The sequence below is a fragment of the Octopus bimaculoides genome, chromosome 2 (genome assembly GCF_046866305.1).
Source record: "Octopus bimaculoides isolate indiv1 chromosome 2, ASM4686630v1, whole genome shotgun sequence".
NCBI classification, from domain to species: Eukaryota; Metazoa; Mollusca; class Cephalopoda; order Octopoda; family Octopodidae; genus Octopus; species Octopus bimaculoides.
The window spans coordinates 152510240-152532325 of record NC_142929.1 but is presented as its reverse complement, the minus strand read 5'-3'; the positions used below and the strand labels follow the sequence as shown (position 1 = coordinate 152532325).

The 22086-nt window shown below is 35.2% G+C and overlaps 2 protein-coding genes across 3 annotated transcripts in view; both read left to right on the top strand.

Moving 5' to 3' along the window:
- Positions 1 to 10269, top strand: part of LOC106874334 (major facilitator superfamily domain-containing protein 12) — a 71671-nt gene extending 61402 nt beyond the window's left edge. Inside the window, exons 10-12 of one of the 2 annotated variants that reach the window (XM_052965666.2) lie at positions 2719 to 2855; positions 4531 to 4557; positions 9533 to 10269. In XM_052965666.2, the coding sequence (XP_052821626.1) occupies positions 2719 to 2855; positions 4531 to 4535 (142 nt within the window). In that variant the 3' untranslated portion in view covers positions 4536 to 4557; positions 9533 to 10269. The remainder of the gene's footprint in view (positions 1 to 2718; positions 2856 to 4530; positions 4558 to 9532) is intronic. The other variant, XM_014922036.3, reaches the window with a different exon arrangement.
- Positions 10270 to 20699: 10430 nt separating this feature from the next.
- Positions 20700 to 22086, top strand: part of LOC106872129 (uncharacterized) — a 185982-nt gene continuing 184595 nt past the window's right edge. Inside the window, exon 1 of the mRNA XM_052965662.2 lies at positions 20700 to 21370. Within this exon, the coding sequence (XP_052821622.2) occupies positions 20846 to 21370 (525 nt within the window). The 5' untranslated portion in view covers positions 20700 to 20845. The remainder of the gene's footprint in view (positions 21371 to 22086) is intronic.

Sequence of the window (22086 nt, the reverse complement as noted above, 5' to 3'; positions counted from 1 at the left end):
CACTCATAATCAGAATAAAACAATGTGGATGACACTTGTCAGAAAAGGCAAGAAACAAAACCCTAAAATTTAAATTGATTGTAAAGTTTTTTGTTCTAAGTGTTTAAAATTAAATTGAGGTAAATAGTTAAGGTGTAAGTACAGAGTTAGTAAGTAGAGTGACAACCCCAGATGTTTCATTCTTATAAGACCACTTCAGCAAAGAAATATCTAGTTTGTACATCTCAGTTCTTAGAACAACTTTTAGAAGATATAGTCTTGCTCTCTTTTGTTGGTTTTGGGTTGTTTTTTTTTTTATTACATAAATATTTAAATTAGACACAATACTTGCATTTTAAATACATTTTCCAAAATAAAATCTTTGTTGGGATTAGAATGTGAGTAGGTCATTATTGTTTTGTTTTTTATATCACATAGATATGCCTTTGTAAGAAGTAAAGTAGTTAGTTAGCATTTCTTTCCTTATAGCTTGTTATGGTAAGGTTCCATATAATAGTACAAATGTAGATTAGAAACGTGTAAAAGCAGAGATACAAGGTTGTCTTTCTCAAATATCTAACTTTATATTTTTAAGTTGGCAAAATCTCATCAAATATAAGGAAGCCATTTATTATTGTTCAATAATTAACTTTTGATTTGGGAGTATAATGATACATTAATAAAGCTAATTAATTTAAAACTCATGCTGTAAACTTCTTTGTTCTAAGTGTTTTTTATATCCTTTAATAATATAAGTGTTCTAAGAGTTTTTTATGCACTTTAATAATATAAAATAATTTAGTGATTCTTTAGTAATCTCCATAAAAATTTAGCTTGAGAACAGAGGCTCATGGTGGATGGGATATCATGAGAAAACAGATTATAAAGCTCTGTGAAAAGTTGGTTTCTGCTTGAATAAAATAATCTGCTTTCTCTGTGTGCATGTGTGCACACATGCAAAATATGCAGAGGATATAAAATGTTATTTGAGGGAAAGAAAATACTGAACTAGAAGAGGTTGAGTAACACTGCTCTACATGGTTGCTTTACTTGCGAAAAATAGCAGCCAAATCTTCTTCAAATCATATCCTGTCATCATTTTACCATCCACATTTCCATGCTTGCATAGGCCATATAAATGTTACTGAGGTAATTTTTTTTTACATATGCTCTTCTTGTTGCCAACCCTCACTTGTTTCTAAATAAGGTAATATTTCCCTTGGTGTTATGAATATGTTTTTACAGCAGTTACATACAAAAACAGCGACCCATTTATACTGTGCACAAACAGCCAGACATGTTTTCATTGGCATATGTCAACAATGACACCACCTACCTACACAATTGAGTATATGCATGTATACATACATAGATATATAATATATATTTGATGAGCTCCTACAGTTTTTCTCAACCAACTCCACTCACAAGGTGTTGGTCAGCTCGAATCTATAATAGAAAACACCTACTCACAGTGTCACACTCTTTACTCTTTTACTTGTTTCAGTCATTTGACTGCAGCCATGCTGGAGCACCGCCTTTAGTCAAGCAAATCGACCCCAGGACATATTCTTTGGAAGCCTAGTACTTATTCTATCGGTCTCTTTTGCCGAACCGCTAAGCTACGGGGACGTAAACACACCAGCATCGGTTGTCAAGCGATGTTGGGGGGACAAACGCAGACACACATACATATATATATATACATATATACGACGGGCTTCTTTCAGTTTCCATCTACCAAATCCACTCACAAGGCTTTGGTCGGCCCGAAGCTATAGTAGAAGACACTTTCCCAAGATACCACGCAGTGGGACTGAACCCAGAACCATGTGGTTGGTAAGCTAGCTACTTACCACACAGCCATTCCCACGCAGTGAGAAGAAATGTGAAACTCTATGGTTATGAAGCAAACTTTTGAACCCTACAGTTATACTTGTGCCTGTTACCTTAAAAAAGAGAAGCATCAGATAATGTAGTCCTTGATAGGCATTGCCTGAAAAAAAAAAAACATAGTCTCAGCTGAAATGCCTTTTATCATCATTCTGCAAGATCAGGGTTGACTTGAGACTTATTAAACAAACTTCAGTGGAATTTGAACCATAAAATGAAAGGTTCCAACTGTTTTTCATGAAAATTCATTCTTCTCTGTTGAATTGATTTTCATTAGATTTACTTGAAATTTTGTTGCTGCTACTTTATACAGATTGAAACAAAATAATATGCCTTGGCAGAATTTGAACTCAGAATGTAAAGACACTGAGTTCAAATTCCACTGAGGTCAACTTTGCCTTTCATCCTTTCGGGATTGATAAATTAAGTACCTTGTGAGTGGGTTTGATAGAAAGAAAGAAGTGTTTCGTGCAAAAAAAAAAAGAAATATATATATATATATATATATATATAATGTATGTGAGTGTGTGTTTGTGCCTCCTTGACTTGACATCATGTGACAGTTGTAATGCTTGTCGCTGTCATACAAGCAGTATTGTTCACTTCCAGTACTCTAAGAGAACATGTCTGGCCATGGAAAAATATTACCTTGCTTGAAAACAGGTGAGGATTGGCAACTGGAAAGGCATTCAACCATAGAAAATCTGCCTCAAATAAACTCCATTCAATCATGCAAGTGTGGAAAAGTGGACATTAAATGATAGTGATGATGATGATGATGATTTAATAATAGTTAATGAAATTCAGTTTCTTAACTACTAATATTATTTTTATCTTTTTACACAGTACAGGAAATTGTTGCGGAGATTGTTTGTGTGATAATCGACTGATCTTGTTTGTTGTTCCTGGTGGAGCTGCAATAATTGCCTTCATTTTCCTCTGTTTACTTGGACCACAAAAGATTGGAGTTCGGAAACGCACAAGTAGGTTAATTTATTTTGCTATTTTCCTACTTGATCTCCTCTTCTAACACTCTGGGTCTATTATAACTTTGTTGTATTCATTTTTGTAACCAGTAACACTTTGTTCCACAGTTGATGGTAAGGAGTATAGCTCCACAACAGTTGGTGTGTGTGTATGCATGTATGTTTAGGATTTTATCTTTCCATTTGATGTTGGAAATTGAACAAAGACAGTAGAGATGTAATGATTCTCGTCATTTAATATGATTCCTGTAGAGTGTCTATGTTTCACAGCCATATAGAAGAGAGGTAAGTACAACTGCTTGATAGACTTTGATCTTTATAGCTAGGTAGATACCATGACCTCTTCACAATCTCTGCTGGAGTCTAGTGAAAGCTGAACTTGCCTTAGCCAATTGCTGGGTGATCTCTCTGTGCAGTTGGATATTCTTTGATAGGACGCTCCTCAGGTAGCACTATTTTGGCACACCATTTAGAGGGGTATTATCTATCATGACAATAAAATTCTGTTTTGAGTGGCCAGGTGCGGGCTAGTGGAAGTCTACAGTCTTCCTCAAACTAATTCTTAGGTCAAAGGATTTGGCAGCATTAGCAAAACAGTCAACCAATACATGGATGTCCTGCAGAAACAGTGCTATCAAAACGTAGTTATCTGCAAGTAGAAACTCTCTCAGAAGTTGTTCCTTGACTTAGGTTCTGGCTCTGAAAATATTGCCTTCTGTCCTAAACTGGATATGCACACCTTCAACAACATTTCTAAATGTATCTTTTAGCATAGCTGAGAAGTAGATTGCAAACAAGACAGAGACCATTACACAGCCCTGCTTGGTTCTATTCTTTGCAGGGAAAGCTGAACCACCTTCCATCATGAAGGCCATTATACTATTATGGAATGATCTTATTATTCTGACCATCCTGTTTGGCAACCAAACTTGTGCAGGACTTTCCAGAGGGTATCATGGTTTATAAGGATCAGCTAAAAAGTTCAAAGGCTGACCAAGACTTCATGGAATGTGACCAAATGAGGTTTATTTTTCAGCATAGTCTCCCTTGCAGTCCACACACTTCTTCCATCAGTAAACAGTATGCAGTCTAGTTCCACTCAATTCAAATCCTATGAGATCAATAAGGTGTCAGCAATCATTATCATCCTCGTTTAACGTCCATTTTCCATGCTGGCATGGGTTGGATGGTTTGACTGAGGTCTGGAGAGCCAGCAGCTGCACCAGGCTCCAATCTGATCTGGCAATGTTTCTACAGCTGGATGCCCTTCCTAACACCAACCACTCCAAGAGTGTAGTGAGTGCTTTTTACATGCCACCGGCACAGTTTTACATGCCACTGGCACAGATATTGTGGGAAAATTGATTCCATAAACTGTACACTGGAAAAAATATAAAGGGGGAGCAATTGTAGGAACAGTTTGTATGAGCTGTCAACATGTCTATTATTTGTTTCATGGTTAAGTGATTTTCGGTAAGAAAGCTACTCAGTTATGAAAGTAAGTGTTCTAATTAAAACCATACTATTAAGAATTCTAACATTCAGATATTGGTTATAAAGCAACAAGGAAAAACCAGAAATGGCTCTTCAAACGTTGCTCTTATTTCCAAGTTGATAGAAGTTAAACATGTTACATTTTAAGTTAAATGATTTTATTTTCTATTATTACTAGCATGAAAACAGGAGTTATTTAGATGAAGTAAGTTGTTCTCTCCATCAGTTTATGAGGTCTGATCAATAAGTATCCAGACTGTTGCCATAACAAAGCTAAAGCACCCAGAGTGAAGTCGATCGGCAAAGATTGACCTTGAATACTGCTATGTATGTGCACTAAGTTTTAACATTCTAGCTCACTTCCTCTTCACAGTAGTGCTTGTAAGGAAGGTGTGTAGTATGTGATCATTGCATTGACTATGACAGGGAAGTTGTCATGGCGATACCTGCTCAGAGGCCTACGCAAAGTTGCAGAAAGTGTATGGAGAAGAGTGTATGAGCTGCACACAAGCATACAAGTGGTTCAGACATTTCCAAGATGGTTGAAAAATGTTGATAGTGACAAACGTTCTGGGAGACCTGAAAGCAGCAGAACTGAGAAAATATAGATGTGCATGCAACTTTGAGGGGAAATCGTTGAACCACCATCCATGAGTTATCAGAGGAAATGCAGATTAATTACAGTTCAGTTCAGTCCATTAAAACTGAAGATTTGGGTATGAGACGTGTGTCTGCCAAGTTTGTGCCAAAACTGATTTCAGCTGACCAAAAAGACACTCAGGTTTCAGTTGCACAAGATCTTGATTGTGTCAAGAATGGTGAAAACTTTTTGAAAACTTTGCATAGGCCTCTGAGCAGGTATCACCAAGCTTTTGGCAAAATTTGATGTAGATTCCCTGCTCAGCTTTTTCTGTTATGGTTAATATGACGATCACACACTACACACGTTCCTTCCAAGCATTGCTGTAAACAGTGAAAGTGAGCTAGAATGTTAAAACTTAATGCGCATGCACAGCAGAGTTCAAGGTTAATCTGTGCCAAGCAGCTTCACTCTGTGTGCTTTAGTTTCATTACTATGGCAACAGTTCAGGTGCTTATTGATCAGACCACATACATGGTTTCTGATCACAGGGCTGAAACTTTGTCTGAGTCATTGGTCTTATTTCTTCTTTTCCTCATTTTTTGGTTCTCATGGTCAACAGCATTATATTGTACTGTTTTCTGTTGATTCCACAAACTTGGCAAAGCTGAATGTAATATAGGAAGCTGCAATGAGATGTTGACATTTTGACAACTAAAACAGATGAGCTTTGTTCTAGATAAAGACACAAAATTCTCAACACTAAAGATTGTAGTGTTTTTAACAAGACTAAAATCTCCTCATTACATTCTGCTATGTGATATTTCTGCTGAATCGGTAGTGTGAGCCCTGGTATCAGGTTGGATATCACATTATGGTGTTCATGCCACCATTACTAAAGACCATGCTAGACAATTTGAATCTCACCTTTTTTCGGAACTCACAAAAATCATCAGTGCTCAACAGATCCATACTACCAGTTATCATCCTGCATCTAATGGAATAGTGGAGCCATTGCCAGTTGAAAGCTGCATTTCATGCCTATCCTGGTACTCAATGCTGAAGTGAGTACCTCCCCATAGTTCTCCTCAGCATCCGAACTTCATTTAAGGAGGACCTTGTATTCTTCCCAGCTGAGCTGTTGTACAGTGCTCCTTTGTCTTTGCTGGGGCAGATGCTTTCCCCAGTCAGTCTTTCTACTCAGGATCCTGCACTCTGTGTGAACTGCCTGCATTCGTACTTTCAAGTCCTGCCACCCATGAACACTTGTCACCAAGCTGTTAAACATTGCCTCATGGAACCATGTTTTCATCAGAAATGATGCAGTGAGAAATCCTCTCATTCCACCTTACTCTGGACCTTATTGCATGCTTGCACACTCCAACAAACATGTTACTATAGACTTTAATGGTTCTAGAGGCACTGTCACTGTGGATAGAATCAAGAGGGCCTACACAGATGCTATTACCCCAGAGCAACATACACCCCCCCCACACACACACACACAAACAGAACCAGCACGTGTTTCTTATTAGCATAATGAGCCTCCCAAAATAGAATGCAAATTTCTTTTACTGTTTTATCATTTAATTCAAGTCTTCTGATATATATTTAATCTAAATTATTTTCTTTTATTCAAATTTGGTAAGTAAACTGCAATGGGCAGGCTTTTTTTTTTTTTTTGCAATAAAGAGTTACATGAATTTTATATCTTGGGTTTCAATTTTGATTTTTTTTTTTTCTCTTTTAATTTGGTATTGATTGCAATTTCTTTTATAAATTTCAATATTTGGTTTCTTATCTCTTATAAATATACATTATGTGTTAAGAATGAAGATGAAAAATGATTCAAAGGTGTGTAGTCTATTCTGTTACTATGTACAATAGCTGATCCTTTTTAAAGGAAAAATCATTCTAGAAAGTAGCTGTAAAGCAAATGTTGAAATGCCATTTGAAATATTTTATAGTATTTAGTTTTCTTTTCATTCTGCTTTCACATTCTTCCAAAAGCATTAAGAAAGGTATCATTACACAGATTATGGTAAGGAATAAGGGAAAAAGAGGGGATTAGAGTCAGAAATTAATGAGAGAAAGGAAGAGAAAGAGTAGAAAGATAATAGAGGTTTGACAAGAGCTGACAAACCAGAGAGCTGCACCAGGCTCCAATTGCCTGTTTTGGCATAGTTTCTATGGCAAGATACCCTTCTTAATGCCAACCACTTTACATAGTGTAGTGGGTGCTTTTTACAACAAGGTATTTTGTCTGATGCTTTACCAATTCTGCCAGTTCACAATTCAACAATTTAACATTGTATATATATATCTTTTTATTATTGTTATTATTAAATATGAAAAACAAATTAAAAATTGTACATTGTCAATGAAAACAGTTTAATTAACTAGGGTTTTATAATTGTATGAGTTTCAGTTATTTTATTTGAATGCTATTTTTAAAATATCTGTATGAACTTTCTCGTATAAGAATATAATTGTACTTCTATTTTTTATTATTCAGAAAAGTTATTATTGATTATCATTTCTTTCATAATAATTTAAATTTCTGTAAAAAAAATTTATTAATAGTGTTTATCTGATTTTCTTAATAAACATATATTTCTGCTATTTTCTTCCCAATTATATGTAGTTTCTTCAGAACATAGTGTCTTCTTTTACCATGAGATTCTATTAACCCACCTCACCTAACAGCCCTAAGTAGTATTGATTCATTCTTGTAATCTTTTTCTTGTAGCAGTACTTCCAGTGGAGTGGCTCTACATCATTATAATAAACATATGATAACATGTGACACTTGATTCATACTTATTGCAGGCATGGCTGTGGGGTTAAGAAGTTTGCTTCACAACCATGTAATTTCAGGTTCAGCTCCACTGCACAGCATCTTGAGCAATGCCTTTTTTTTTTTTTTTTTTTTTTTTCAATAAATTTGGGCTAATCAAAGCCTTGTGAGTAGATTTGGTAGGCAAAACTGAAAGTAGTCTATCGTGTGTGTGTGTGTGCACGCATGTATTTGTTTACATGTGTGATTCTCTGAAAATTGCTGAGCTACATTACTGTTGTTTCTCCTGATAACAAATCATCTGTTTGCTTTACCTCTTAAAAATTCATTAATTGTAATACAGGTAAAAACAGAAAAGGCATTTGGCTGTAAAACAGTGCCTCAATAATACATTCATCTAACCCATACTAGCATTGAAAAATGGAATGAACAAAGTATACTTGAACATACTTCTCAATTGTTTACACAATTTTTACCCATCATGGATAAAAAAAATTTGCATCTCCAAGTGCTGAAAGTTCATCTAAGACACCGCAGAAACACATTATGCTGAATATAAAGTTGTATGTGTTGAGGCAATTGGGAATCAGCAAACATCATATTTTTCACTCTTCATGACACTTTGAGGATTAATGAAAAAATACCAATGGCTAAAACTGTTCAACAAAATATTTTGCTGTGCCCGTTCCAGTCCTTTGTGTTTTGGTAGCAACACCTCTGACAAAATGGGTGCCAGGTTGTGTCAGCCCAAGTTGGTAGCTTTTCCCCATTGCGGCATGGAGAGGGGGAGCTTACATGCATAGGAAACTGCCAGTCTTCTTTGAAAATCTTATTTGTCCAGGTCTATACATATATATGCAGATGACTAAAGATGTTCTTAACTTCTTTCCATTATTATAATTTGATCTTATTGCATTTGCTGCATTGTCCATTTAGCAAACGTATCTTCCATTTCATCAAAACAATTTTTTCTTGAATGAATCATCTTTATCTGCATTTTTCATGATGAAATTGTTGCTATCGCCATAAAGAGTTACCTACATACACCCGATGTTTGCCAACTCCCAATTACTTTAACCGTTTCATTACTGTATTTATTTTGAGATGCTCTGTTTTTCTTTCAATTACTTTAAATGCAACAAAGAATTTGGTAAAATAATTTAGTTATCATTTATCTAGTGTTAGGAATGTAAATTGTGAATAAGGTTTGGTGGAAGATTTTAATTCAAAACTTATGAAAACAAGACATTTGTACTCAGAACCAGAGCCGGTTTCAGCCAGGTTGGTAACGAAAGGGTTAATACTTGCAGTTTTTATATTCATTATAATGTGTATCTATAGCACCTTTGATGAACTTCAAGCATTTGGAGTTGCAAGTTGTTTTCTAGTCATGATAGGTAAAAATTGTGTGGACAATTTGAGTGTATGTGGGAGTGCGCATAAGTGTGAATCATAATTCCTTACATACATTAGTATTTAGATAATGTAGCACCATCTGATCAAATATATTGTCTTCTAAGTGGATTTACTGCATTTTCTTGGAGTGACCTGCCTTTCATATTTTCCTCGTACCAGTAACATACTACAATTATGCTGCCACCATCACTTTATATACTTATGCACTACCCAAGTAATAACAGTTTCTCCTTTTCATTTTCCATGACAATTGTTTAACGTATGAAACTCTTCTTTGAACTTTCCGAGGATCAATTAAGTCAGCAAAAATTTCATTCCATGCAATAGTGGTCTTCTGTTTTTATCAATTTACTGACCTTTTATTGTTTTTCTCTTTTTCTCTTGCAGAGTTTTATGTACCTTACACACAAAATACACCAACTGAATCAAGTAATCCAATCAATAACCAGCAAGTCGATGTATGAAGGAAGACACAATGTTTAAAGAAAATATAAACGAATGAGACTTATATTTAATACTTGGAGGGATTGGCAAAGGTACGGGGAATGTAACAACAACAACAAAAGAAAGTATATAATTCAAGATTGCAACAGATTCAGTTGATTTTTAAAGTTTTACAATGGAATAATCTATACATTACTCAGTCATTGATATTATAATCCAATTATATTTATCTTTGACAAAAATTATTTGTGTATATATATAAATAGGTTGTGTGTATGCATGTGATATTGAGTGTGTGTATATGTATGTGTGAGAGTGAGTGTGTGTATGTGTGTATTTAATGGCAGTTGGGCTCTATTTTATCTAGGGTTTTAAATTATTGGTGAATTTACATTTTTTATGACTGCTATATCCTTCATGTGTATGTGTGTGTGTGTGCACGCATGTGCACGCATGTGCATTTGTGTGTTTATTGTATATAATATTTGTATTACACCTTTCAGTATGTCTGCGAAGGATAAACTTACTCTAATAATTTAAACCTTTCATATTGGAGTGGGACCTAAATATAAAGCAAATTCCGAGCCACTTACCAATCATATATTTGTATGAAGACCTTATTCTGCTGCCCTGCAATTCAAATCATCCCTGTTTATACTATAAAAAGATAGTTCTTAAAAGATTGGCTTTCATTGTATTTTAATATGTTGGTAATGATTTTCTGATTATTAATGACTACTCCAGAGTGATGGTAAACTGAGCCAAAAACTTGCAATCTGGATTGCTAACTGAAGTATGGTCTTTGGAGAAACATTGCCTATTTCTTTTTAGCTGTAAATTTGAGTTATGGTACTCAATGATGCTATGAGAAAACCAACTGGAATCAGTTTACAAAACTATTTGTGAAGTTCTCAACTAATTTCTATTGTGTTTTCTTTTGATATATATCATTCCAATATTTCTGTATATAGTGAGTAAGACACTGTACTTTTATAATAAAGTTTGGGTTTTTTTTTTTTTGCATGGGGTAGGAAGGTGGGGTTGTCTGACATATCCAAAGAAAACTTTCAGCTGACCAGTCAAAAACTTGTACTTGTTTTGTATGTTTGTTGTCATTGAATATTACTATTATTATTATTATTATTATTATTATTATTATTATTATTATTATTATTTTTAAATCAGGCTTTGTTGGAACTCCTGGAATTTTGCATGAATAGTGGGCTTGCTATCTGCAGCCTACAATACCATGCTATCTGTTCTTTTCAACTATCTAAAACTTTCCTGATTATTCTGACACTCTATACTGGGCACTTTATTCCTATTTCTTTTATTTTCTTTTTGATGCTTTCTGATACTGTCCCTAAGAACCTAACAATAATTGGCACTCTCTTCAGTTTCTTCATTCTCCATAGCCAGACTATTTCATATTTAAGAGGATTGTATGTGCCTGTTTTTTCACCTTCTTTCTTAACTATTTGTGGATCAAAGGGGCACACAACATCATTTATATAACACATGGGATTTACCTTGTCCACCACCACTAAGTCAGGCTTGTTGTGCTCAAGCACCTGATTTGTTTGGATTGGGAAATCCCCCAGGACTTTGCAGGTTTCCAACTTCACCACTCTCTGCAGTTTGTACTCATACCATGTCTTGTGTCTCTCTAGACCCCAGTTTATAATGTAGCACCTTTGCTACCATATCATGTCACCACAACTTATAATGGTTTTAGGCAAATCTATTATTTGGTTTGGCTCAGGTTCAGTCTTACTTCTGGTAGGATATATGTGGGTAGCAGGTTACTACCTGTAACCTTAAGTATCCACTAATTTTCAGTAGTCTTTCAAGTGTTTAGAACCCTCGTGATAATCCTTGCTGTCCCTAAGAGACAAACTTTCTGTAGGAGTTCTACAGAGCGTTTTATTATTATTATTATTGTTATTGTTATTATTAAAGTGGCAAGCTGGTTGAATCATTAGCACACCAGGCAAGGTACTTAGCAGCATTTTGTCTGTCTTTACATTCTGAGTTCAAATTTCACTGAGGTCAACTTTGCCTTTCAACATTTTGGGGGTCGATAAATTAAGTACCAGTGAAACACTAGGGTTAAGGTAATTGACTAGTCCCCTCTTCAAAAATTTCAGGCCTTGAGCCTATAATAGAAAGGGTTATTATTATTATTATTATTAGGACAAAGTTGGCAAGATGGCAGAATTGTTTGCGCACTGGGTAAAATGCTTTATGATATTTCATCCAGCTTCATGTTCTGAGTTCAAATTCCACCAAGGTCAACTTTGCCTTTCATCCTTTCAGGATTGATCAAATAAGTTCCAGTTGAGTACTGGGGTCGATGTAATCGACTTAACCCTTCCCTCAAAACTGCTGGCCATGTGCTAAAATTTGAAATTATTATTATTACTATTAGGACAGTAGGCTAGCAGACTCATTAGCAAGCTGGACAAAATACTTAGTGGTATTTCATTCATCTTTTATGTTCTGAGTTCAAATTCCACTGAGGTTGACTTTGCCTTTCATCCTTTCAGGGTCAATGAAATAAGTATCAGTTTTGCACTGGAGTCAATGTAATCAACTAACCCTCTTCCACCCCACTTGCCAAATTTCAAGCCTTATACTTATAGTAGAAAGGATTATTATTATTAAGTGAAGTGGCAGGCTGGCAGAATCATTATCATGCCGGACAAAATGCTTAGCAGCATTTCATCCCTTCTTTACATTCTGAGTTCAAATTCTCTCAATACCTTCTGATATTATCCCCAAGGTCCCAACAATAATTAGCACTATCTTCACCTTTTTCATTTTCCACAGTCAAGCTAAGAAGGTCGTAAATGTCTATTTTTCGCTTTCCTTAATTATTCATGGGTCAAAAGGGCACACAGCAATCAGTTATAGAGCACATGTGGTTCACCTTGTCTGCCACCACTAGGTCCAGCTTGTGCTCAAGCACCTGATCCATTTAGATTGAGAAATCCCATAGCATTTTGCAAGACTCTGAGGCAGCCACTTTCTATAAGTTGTGTTCATACCATATCTTGCTTCTCTCTAGCCCTCACTTCTCTCACAGTTTTCAATGCTGCTCTTTTATTTGCTACCTCATCATGTCTCCACAATGTTCTGGACAAGAACCAAAATTGGTAATGGCTTTGTTAAGTCCATTATGAATTCTGCACAATGGAGACACTCATTTCTTTAGGTTGACCCTCCAATTTGTGGCTTAAGTCTGATCTTGCACTGCTAGTATAGTGCTGTGAGTCTCCTTTCTTCTTCTTCTTATTATTATTATTATTATCATTATTATTACTATTATTTCGTCCGTCTTTACATTCTGAATTTAAATTCTGCCACAATCAACTTTGCTTTTCATCCTTTCAGGCCTGATAAAATAAGCACCAGTTGAGTGAATTACCCACTCACTCAAAGTTGCTGGCCTTGTGCCAAAATTTGAAACTATTATTATTATTATTATTATTATTATTATTATTATTTTGGTTTGGCTCAGGTTCAGTCTTATTCGTGGTACGATTTATGTGGGTGGTGGGCTACTACCTGTAACCTTAGGTATCCACAAGTTTTCAGCTGTCTTTCAAGTGGTTAGAATCCTCCTGACAATCCTTGCTATCCCTAAGAGACAAACTTTCTCTAGGAGCTCTACCAGGCATTCTATTCGAATTTCCTTTTCTATCATCATCATTGTGATTATTATTATTAACGCAGTTTAATTGCTTAATATTCTTCTAGTCCCCATTTCAAATTTCACCATTGTTCCTCTCTTTAGGAACATCTCCATTCATATTTCTACATCTCCATTTCATATTTCATCATTTTTCCACATGCATCGATAAAACAAGTGCTTATCATATACTAGGGGTCAATTTTAACTGCTTCTTATTAAATTGTATGGCCTTATGCCAAAGTAAGAAAATTTTATAAGTGAACACTGGGTTTTGGTTAGTTATTGACAACTAGATTTTAGTTCTTAGAATCTTCCTGAAGCATTAATGCAATGTTAATGTTCTATTCCTGTATAAGTCTTAGTTATAAGCAATGTTAAATAACAAAAATCTCTTATTTTTTACAAGGCAAAGATGATTAGTGAGTCAGTCTTATTTGAACAGATGTCTAGTTCATAAAATGTTTACCATAGGTGACATCAAAGTCTTGTATGTCAAACAGTAAAACATACATTTTTACTTAATAATATAAGATATTCAGTCTATTATTCTGCAAACTTACCACCAGAAGACACATAAGTTAAATATTTTACAGGTTTCAAAAGTTCAATGTTTCGTGGCTCTGAGCTTAAATCCTAGTACAGTTCAACTTCACTTTTCATTCTTATGCTGTCAAATTTAAAGAACCGGTATCAATGAAATTTACTCTCAAGTTTTTCTTCTGGCACGATTAGGGTTTTGCCTAATAAAAAGAAAATATTTTATAAAATATTTTGAAACTTCACTAAAGCTAACTTAAGATATATATATATATTTATAATAATATGTAATTGTAAGATCCAAGGTTCTGGGTGTAGGAAGTTAATAAGCTTCGAGCAATCCATGGTAGGTATAAAAAACAACTTTCAGGAACAATAATAGTTTATTGGTCTAGAAAGTTGTAGGCTAGGCTTTTCCCATGCCAAAGTTCAATAAGCTGAAAAAAGTTTTTTTATAGTCTATGGCTAGCAACTAGGGTAGCTGTGAATGCGACTCAAAGTATATATATATATATATATATATATATATATATATATACACACACACACACATACACTGTCTCTCTCTCTCCCTCTCCATCTCTCTCTCAGAGATCTAGTATTATATTAGATCTCTGTAAGAGACTGCAAAAAAATGTTCCTTTGATGATCCATTGCAGTTGGAATATCCAATGCTGAGTTCCAAATAACTGCAACAGGGAACCATATGTAGGAACTAAACATTTATACCTGTGTTTATCTTAATTTTTCAATATATAAAGGTTGTGTTATATTTTAGGTCATCAACTCTTTCTCTTTGTCACTAGTCACTACCATTTACCATTCCAAAACTTTTGTGTTGGTTAATGTTGGGAATGTCTTTCCAGTACAACTCTTGTTGACAACTAATATGATATCTCAATTGCTATTTCATTTATCTCATACAAGTGTGATAAACAGGCAATTGCTCTGTTTTCTTTTTGAACATCAATAGCTATAAAAGGTTGATAGGTCCTATTGGACATTAAGAAATACATATTTTTTTAACCATTTTTTGTTAATGAAAGAAAAGGGCTGCAATACAACATATATACACAATTTGTATGAATACATATTTTTATTGACTGATTTTCATTTATTTGTCAATTTCAAAAAAATATTAATTTTTCAAATTATTCTTGTCTCTGTGTTTTTACTGTGAATTTCTGAATTTATTTTCTTGTTTCATCACATCTATTGGCAACCTCTACAGCTACTTCTGTTAATTGTAATTGCTCTACAGACTAATGTGAGATGTATATTGTGTTCTACAGACAAGGCAAATGAAAGTGGTACATAAGGAGATAAAGTAGCTTGTCTTGTTTCTGTATTACACATATATTAATCCATCTTAATTTGAGCTGTGACAAGTGTAACAACAGCTATTTACAGTTTGCATAATTAAACATGTTGAAGTGTTAGCAAATTTACATACTTCGTGAAAATTTGTGTATCCTTCAGATACACAGATTTTTCATGTGGGTTGAACTTGAATATAAGTGTTTTTGAGTAGACACAGCTCAGAAACAGTGGAAAGAGAATTATTCCATCTTGTCAGTTACGACAAAGACAATTATATTCTTGTTTAAACTGTTTCAGATTAACCTCTAGTAGTGTTTTCCAACCATAACCAACTGCACCAATCTGCTTTCAACATGATATGGGTAGAAGAAAATTAGGAGTGATATACAGAAGCTGACCAACCCAGTACATCTAAAATCTGTGAAGACAAAATTTTAAAATTTTTGAAGAAATCTAAATACATCAGGAATGATTTTATTTGAAATTGGCTTCTGGCTTTGATTTCACTGTACTAGGATGGCTATATATTTTTTAACATGCATCCTGGACAGGAAAGAATCTCAGTTTACATATCTAAAAAAATATATATATATATATACCTTTTATGAGAATAATGATTATCCTCAGTGTACTTTGTTAAACTACTTATAAAAAAAAATTTATAAAAATTCTAATGGTTAAAATCATAATGTATACAAATATGCAACTTAACATTGGCACTGTACAAAAACTATAGGTTTATGAAAACTTTTAGAAACAAAATTTAAATTGAAGCTGTACTTTCTATAGGCTAAAAGGTTTACAGAAAGACCACCCCAAGCCTTGTTAATGAAACTGAATAGATTGAAACTACAGAAGCTGCCTATATTTCTAATTTTAAAGAGTCAAGCCTTGTGACACTGAGTCTATCCAAAGATTGCATTAAGAGTGTCAGTGCCTATGAAATACTTGGCCATTTTCTTTATAATACAATTATAATACTTGACAAAAGTGAGTCCATTGTATATATGCTGTCTCTAACAATCATAACTGCCTTCATAGTTATTTTATGCCACCCTTCAGATATTCTTTTGATGGGCTATGGATGAACTTATCATTAATGCAAACAAGTGCTAGTGCCAGGCCTGGACAGTGGGTGGGTGAGGAGAAGCTGGATATAACATGTGTGACAAAAGGAGGAAAGACAAATGAACAGAGATGGCATGAGACCAACCAGCTTCAAGGAACAAAAGCCATTGTTGTGGCAGCAGAAAAGACAGCAAGGAGATAGCTTATCTGTGGGTCAGAGACTGAAGTATGTCTAAGGATTTCATGCCAAGTAGTCATGTGTTTTTCTGGATGAGGTTTAGAATATCTGTGTGTGAATAACAGCAACACTTTCCCAGATTTAAGGGTAATACTCCATTGTGATCTTACCTGGGCTTTGTAGAGGTATAGTAGTTGAAAGGAACTGACGAATTTTTCGCCTCTGTAGAAAAAAGTTGGTCTTTAAGATGCAACTTTTGAAATGTTAAAGATGTGTATTTGCCAGGAAAGATCATCAGGGACAGTAAGGCCATTTAAAGGAATAGTTGCATGGTGTTCATGTTTAACAGATGAAAGTTACAATATTTTCTGTGTAATGTCACTACATGTAAAACATAGACTGAGGTATGAGGAGATGAGAGTGTCAAATGTGAAATTTTGTGAATACTGAAGAAAAATAGGTTGGTTGTAATCCATTAAATGTGTAACATTAACTTATACAAAAGGTGGACTGGAATCAGAGTCCACATGTAAAATATATGACAGCTGCCAAATAAAATTGAAGAAGTCATCATTATGATTTTGTACCAGGTTGGAAAGCTGACATGTTTTGGACAAGTCACATCTTATTCAGATTAACTGCTTTCCTAAATGGATCAGAAGACTACATCTCATTTATATGTATCACTTTTGGTATGGTTTATCAATGCTACTTGTGCTAATGAGGTCACTTTGTACCCTGCAAGAATAAAAAAGTCTTACTATTCTTGGTTATTTTTTCTTATTTAAGGGAATGTGACCAAGAGTTTGAAAGAAGTAAGGGCATGATGGAAGAAACTAGTTGAGAAATGGCAGTGATAGCAACGAGAGAGAGAGCAGTACAGAAAGGTGATGGTGAGGTATTAGCTATGATATTACACAGGAGAAATATGAAATGCACCATTTTGAGCGTGACCGTTGCCAGTGCCGCCTGGCTGGCCTTCGTAGGATTTTCGAGCGAGATCATTGCCAGTGACCCTGGACTGGCTCTTGTGCGGGTGGCACATGAAATGCACCATTTTGAGCATGACTGTTGCCAGTGCCGCCTGGCTGGCCTTCGTAGGATTTTCGAGCGAGATCATTGCCAGTGACCCTGGACTGGCTCTTGTGCGGGTGGCACATGAAATGCACCATTTTGAGCATGGCCGTTGCCAGTACCGACTGACTGGCCTTCGTAGGATTTTCAAGCGAGATCATTGCCAGTGACCCTGGATTGGCTCTTGTGTGGGTGGCACATGAAATGCACCATTTTGAGCGTGGCCGTTGCCAGTACCGACTGACTGGCCTTCGTAGGATTTTCGAGCGAGATCATTGCCAATGACCCTGGATTGGCTCTTGTGTGGGTGGCACATGAAATGCACCATTTTGAGCGTGGCCGTTGCCAGTACCGACTGACTGGCCTTCGTAGGATTTTCGAGCGAGATCATTGCCAGTGACCCTGGACTGGCTCTTGTGCGGGTGGCACATGAAATGCACCATTTTGAGTGTGGCCGTTGCCAGTACCGACTGACTGGCCTTCGTGCGGGTGACACATAAAAGCACCCACTACACTCTCTGAGTGGTTGGAGTTAGGAAGGGCATCCAGCTGTAGAAACTCTGCCAAATCAGATTGGAGCCTGGTGTAGCCATCTGGTTCACCAGTCCTCAGTCAAATCGTCCAACCCATGCTAGCATGGAAAGTGGACGTTAAACGATGATGATGATGATGATGATGAAATATAAAGTGATAAGGATGGTGGTAATATACAAACAAGAGGGTACTGAAGAAACAGTGTGAGGAGAATACAAGATACATTCAAAAAATATCTGAATTTAATTTTTGCTCACCAAACTAATGCTGCATGGCAAAATCCTTTGGGTGGGAGGTGATGCCATCCTTTCTGCATATGCATGAAAATTTTCATGCTAGTAGGCTGCATACAGACATGTAGTGCACATTTGTTGGATTTTTGTTTTCACACAAGATGATTGAGCAGAGACCATAAATCCATGTCTCATCACCCGTGATGGTTATTATGAAATGTGGGTTATGTTTGCACAGTTCAGCATGTCTGAGCGATTTCCATGCAGAGTTGCTTTTGTTGTTCTGCTAGCATCCTGAGGGCAAATTTCACCAATACTCTCTGCATGCACAAATCTTCCATTAAAATGGAATACAATGATCTTGTGTTTATTCCCTTTCTGTGAGCAATTTCCTGGATTGTTATCCAATGGTTTTCCATGACAATTCACTGAACCTTCTCAATTAACTCCTCGTTTCAACTTGTGAATGGCTTGCCTGAGCATGCCTTGCTTTTCTCTAAGATGCAGCCATGTTTGAAATGGTTGTACTTTTTCCTTGATCTGAGTTTTGCTCATGGCACCACTGCCAAAAGCCTACTGAACCTTCTGGGTTGTTTTCTGCTTGAGTATCAACAAGCTTTTGGCAAAACTTAATGCAATATCTCTGCTCAATGCATTCGGTGAAAATGAAAATCTGATGAACACACACTACACATCTGTATTCTAGGTATAACATCCAAGTACTGACATGACCTACAAGTATGGAAATGTTTACACATGTGTAGAAAAGGTAGCATCACCTGCCACCCAAAGGATTTTGCCCATGTGGGATTAGTTTTGGTGGGAAAAAATAAACTCAGTTACTTTTTGAACACACCTCGTATAGAGTCTTAGTAGGAACATAATCAGTGAGAGACCCAAATGTACTTATATTATACATCCTAGCTTCTTAACATTATTTTTAATATTGCTTGGTTGAATGAGTCTTAAATTCTTTAACATATCTATTAATCAGAAGAGGGAGAGGTATTTTTGTCTTGACAATAAAGTAAGAGTGAATAAAAATAGCAATATTATTTCAGTTGAATATAATCCAAGCTCAAGTCGATCAAATGCAAATTGATGGTTCATGAGAGGATTAACAAACGTTCTTTAACAAATATTAACATCACATACTGAGAATATATATTTTTTTGTCAAGCTTTAACATGGCTCATTGGCAAGTACAGGGAAACTTATACTTTACTGAGATCTACAAAAAGTGAAACACATCCAGAGTTGTTATCCATAGTCACAAGAATAAGAATGAGTATCTTCTGATATAGCCTGAGATGAATTGATATCTTGTAAGTAGAATTTAGTAGGGAAAAAACTGTGCAAAACCCCATATATACATTTTAGACAAGTCTAAAAACTGGTGTTGCTTATGTTACATTCTTTTATGTCCTTTAACTTAGCAGTTTGACAAATAGGGATTGAACAAATAAGTTTCTGACACAAACCAATAAAAGAATAATAAAAGTGAATACAACAGTGCCTTTGTAATTTTAAAGGCTACAGTGAGGTCAACATAATGTAGTGGCCTGAAGAGATCTCAATAAGGTTAGAAACCATCCTAGGACAGTTCCCCTTCTTCACTGAAAGATAAAAAAAATGTTTGCTTCTTTGTCCAAGTGTATTCTGTTACACATGACAGTGTACACTTCAAAAGTATCAACCACATTTAGTGCAGTCAATAATTAAATAATTCACTGAATAACATATAAATTTAGTTCAATTAATTTTGTGAAATGAATTCTATATAATCAAACGTGTTGTCCTTCCTCTATTATGTGAGTGGAGAGGGATTTGATAAGATTCAGCTGTTGTTTCCAGCTCATTGACCTTTCGTGAAATTTACTTCAGTATTTTTCATCAGTCAAAATAATTCGTTAAACGATTCCATTATATCAAAATAAATGGAAGTGGAGAGACAAGTTACTGAAGAGATTGCAAGAGTGCAATGAAATGATTTAACAAAAAAAAAACTAAATACTGTTTATAAATTAATAATGGACTGAACCAGTGCGTGCGTTTATTACCGGCATAATACTTCTCCCAAGGTTTAACTGTATTTCTTTCAACACACGTATCCACATCAAGAATCTTGCACACCAAATACACACACAAAATATGATTCCATTTCTGTTCATTAGAAAGCTTCTACAATAATCATTTTACAGAAAGTTGAGGTTATTTCACTAGACGTCAGTTCGATCAAAAGAAATTTATTTACAGAATTTTATGTACATATTGAAAATAGCAGACAACCGGAAGTGTAAAATATTACTTCGTGTTAAGAAATCACTATCTAGGTTTTAGATTCTAGAGATAGTTATGAATAATTAAATTATAATTAAATTCATTAAAAACACTATTTAACATCGAAATATACATATATATAGAAATTGTGTCATAAAAATGAGTCAATTGTTACAACGTATCAAATATACCGAAAGCACTTAACGTTGCTAATGACAACAAATAATTTTCTTTCTCCCTTCTTTCCAGTGAGTTTTGTGCATGACTTTCAGGAGTTGTTTAGTATATCAATGTTTTTATTTAACATTGAAGAAGGTTGGAGTAAATAAGTCAGAGAAATGGATGAACGTCACTGGTGGGTGGCTGCTAAAATACAGCAAACGTTTAAGGTTGGTAAAACATTCCAACCAGAAGTTTTTGAGTCGTATTTGTCGCAGGAAAAAATTCTCGACCAACTTGATAAATTTTTTGAGGTGGATTCCCCAAAGTACTTATTTGTATACAGAAATAGAAAAGCAACTGAAAACTCGGACATAACTTCCTCTCTCGTATTAAGCACAGAAACTTTGTCTTCTCTGGCAGAGTCAATTGCTGAAAAAGACTTAATATTCCTTTATTTCCTCAGGAAAAATACAGATAATGTAATAGCTGAAAGTTCTATCTGCAAAGAAATTCTTTGTGGTGAGATCAAAGGAAACCCATTGAAGATCTTTTCTCTGAAAATGTCGGAAATATTTTTACCGTTTTTCAAAAATTCTAAAAACTGGAGTAATTGTTGCGAAGACAGACAAAAGACTCTTCTACAGAATATAGAAAAATGTTCAGAAGTTTTGACTGAATCTGGCAAGCATTTGCCAATAATGGTAATTTTGAATATATTCAGTTTTATTTATTTATATATGGCCTGTCTACACAAGTGTAACCACCAAGTTTGTTTCCTCATAGCTTTTAGAAAAATGAGTATTTTTAAATGAAATTTTCAGCAAGTACGCTTCAGATGCTATAGATTCTAATTATATCGGAATTTATTATGAAAATGTTTTTGTGGGGATGAGGGAACATGAGTTTCGGAAAATTCACTCAAATTGGCTTTGTTGCTTTGTAACTTTCAGAAAAATTGGTATTTTTTTAATGAAATTTTCTGTAAATACCTTTCAGATGGTGTAGATTACGATAGGGCGGCGATTTAGCAGAAACGTTAGCGCGACGGTATTTCGTCTGCCGTTACGTTCTGAGTTCAAATTCCACCGAGGTCGACTTTGCCATTCATCCTTTCGGGGTCGATAAATTAAGTACCAGTTATGCACTGGGGTCGGTGTAATCGACTTAATCCCTTTGTCTGTCCTTGTTTGTCCCCTCTGTGTTTAGCCCCCTGTGGGCAATAAAGAAATAAGATGGTGTAGATTACGATTATATCGAAATGTAATGTGAAGCAAAAATTGGTGGGTGCACACACATACATACTGATTCACATATATATCTATGAAAGGAAAATTGGAATTTTGAAAAAATTGTGATGGTGACATGGGTATGCTTGTATTGTATATTTTATGTGAAGCATATGATCAAACGTAAAACG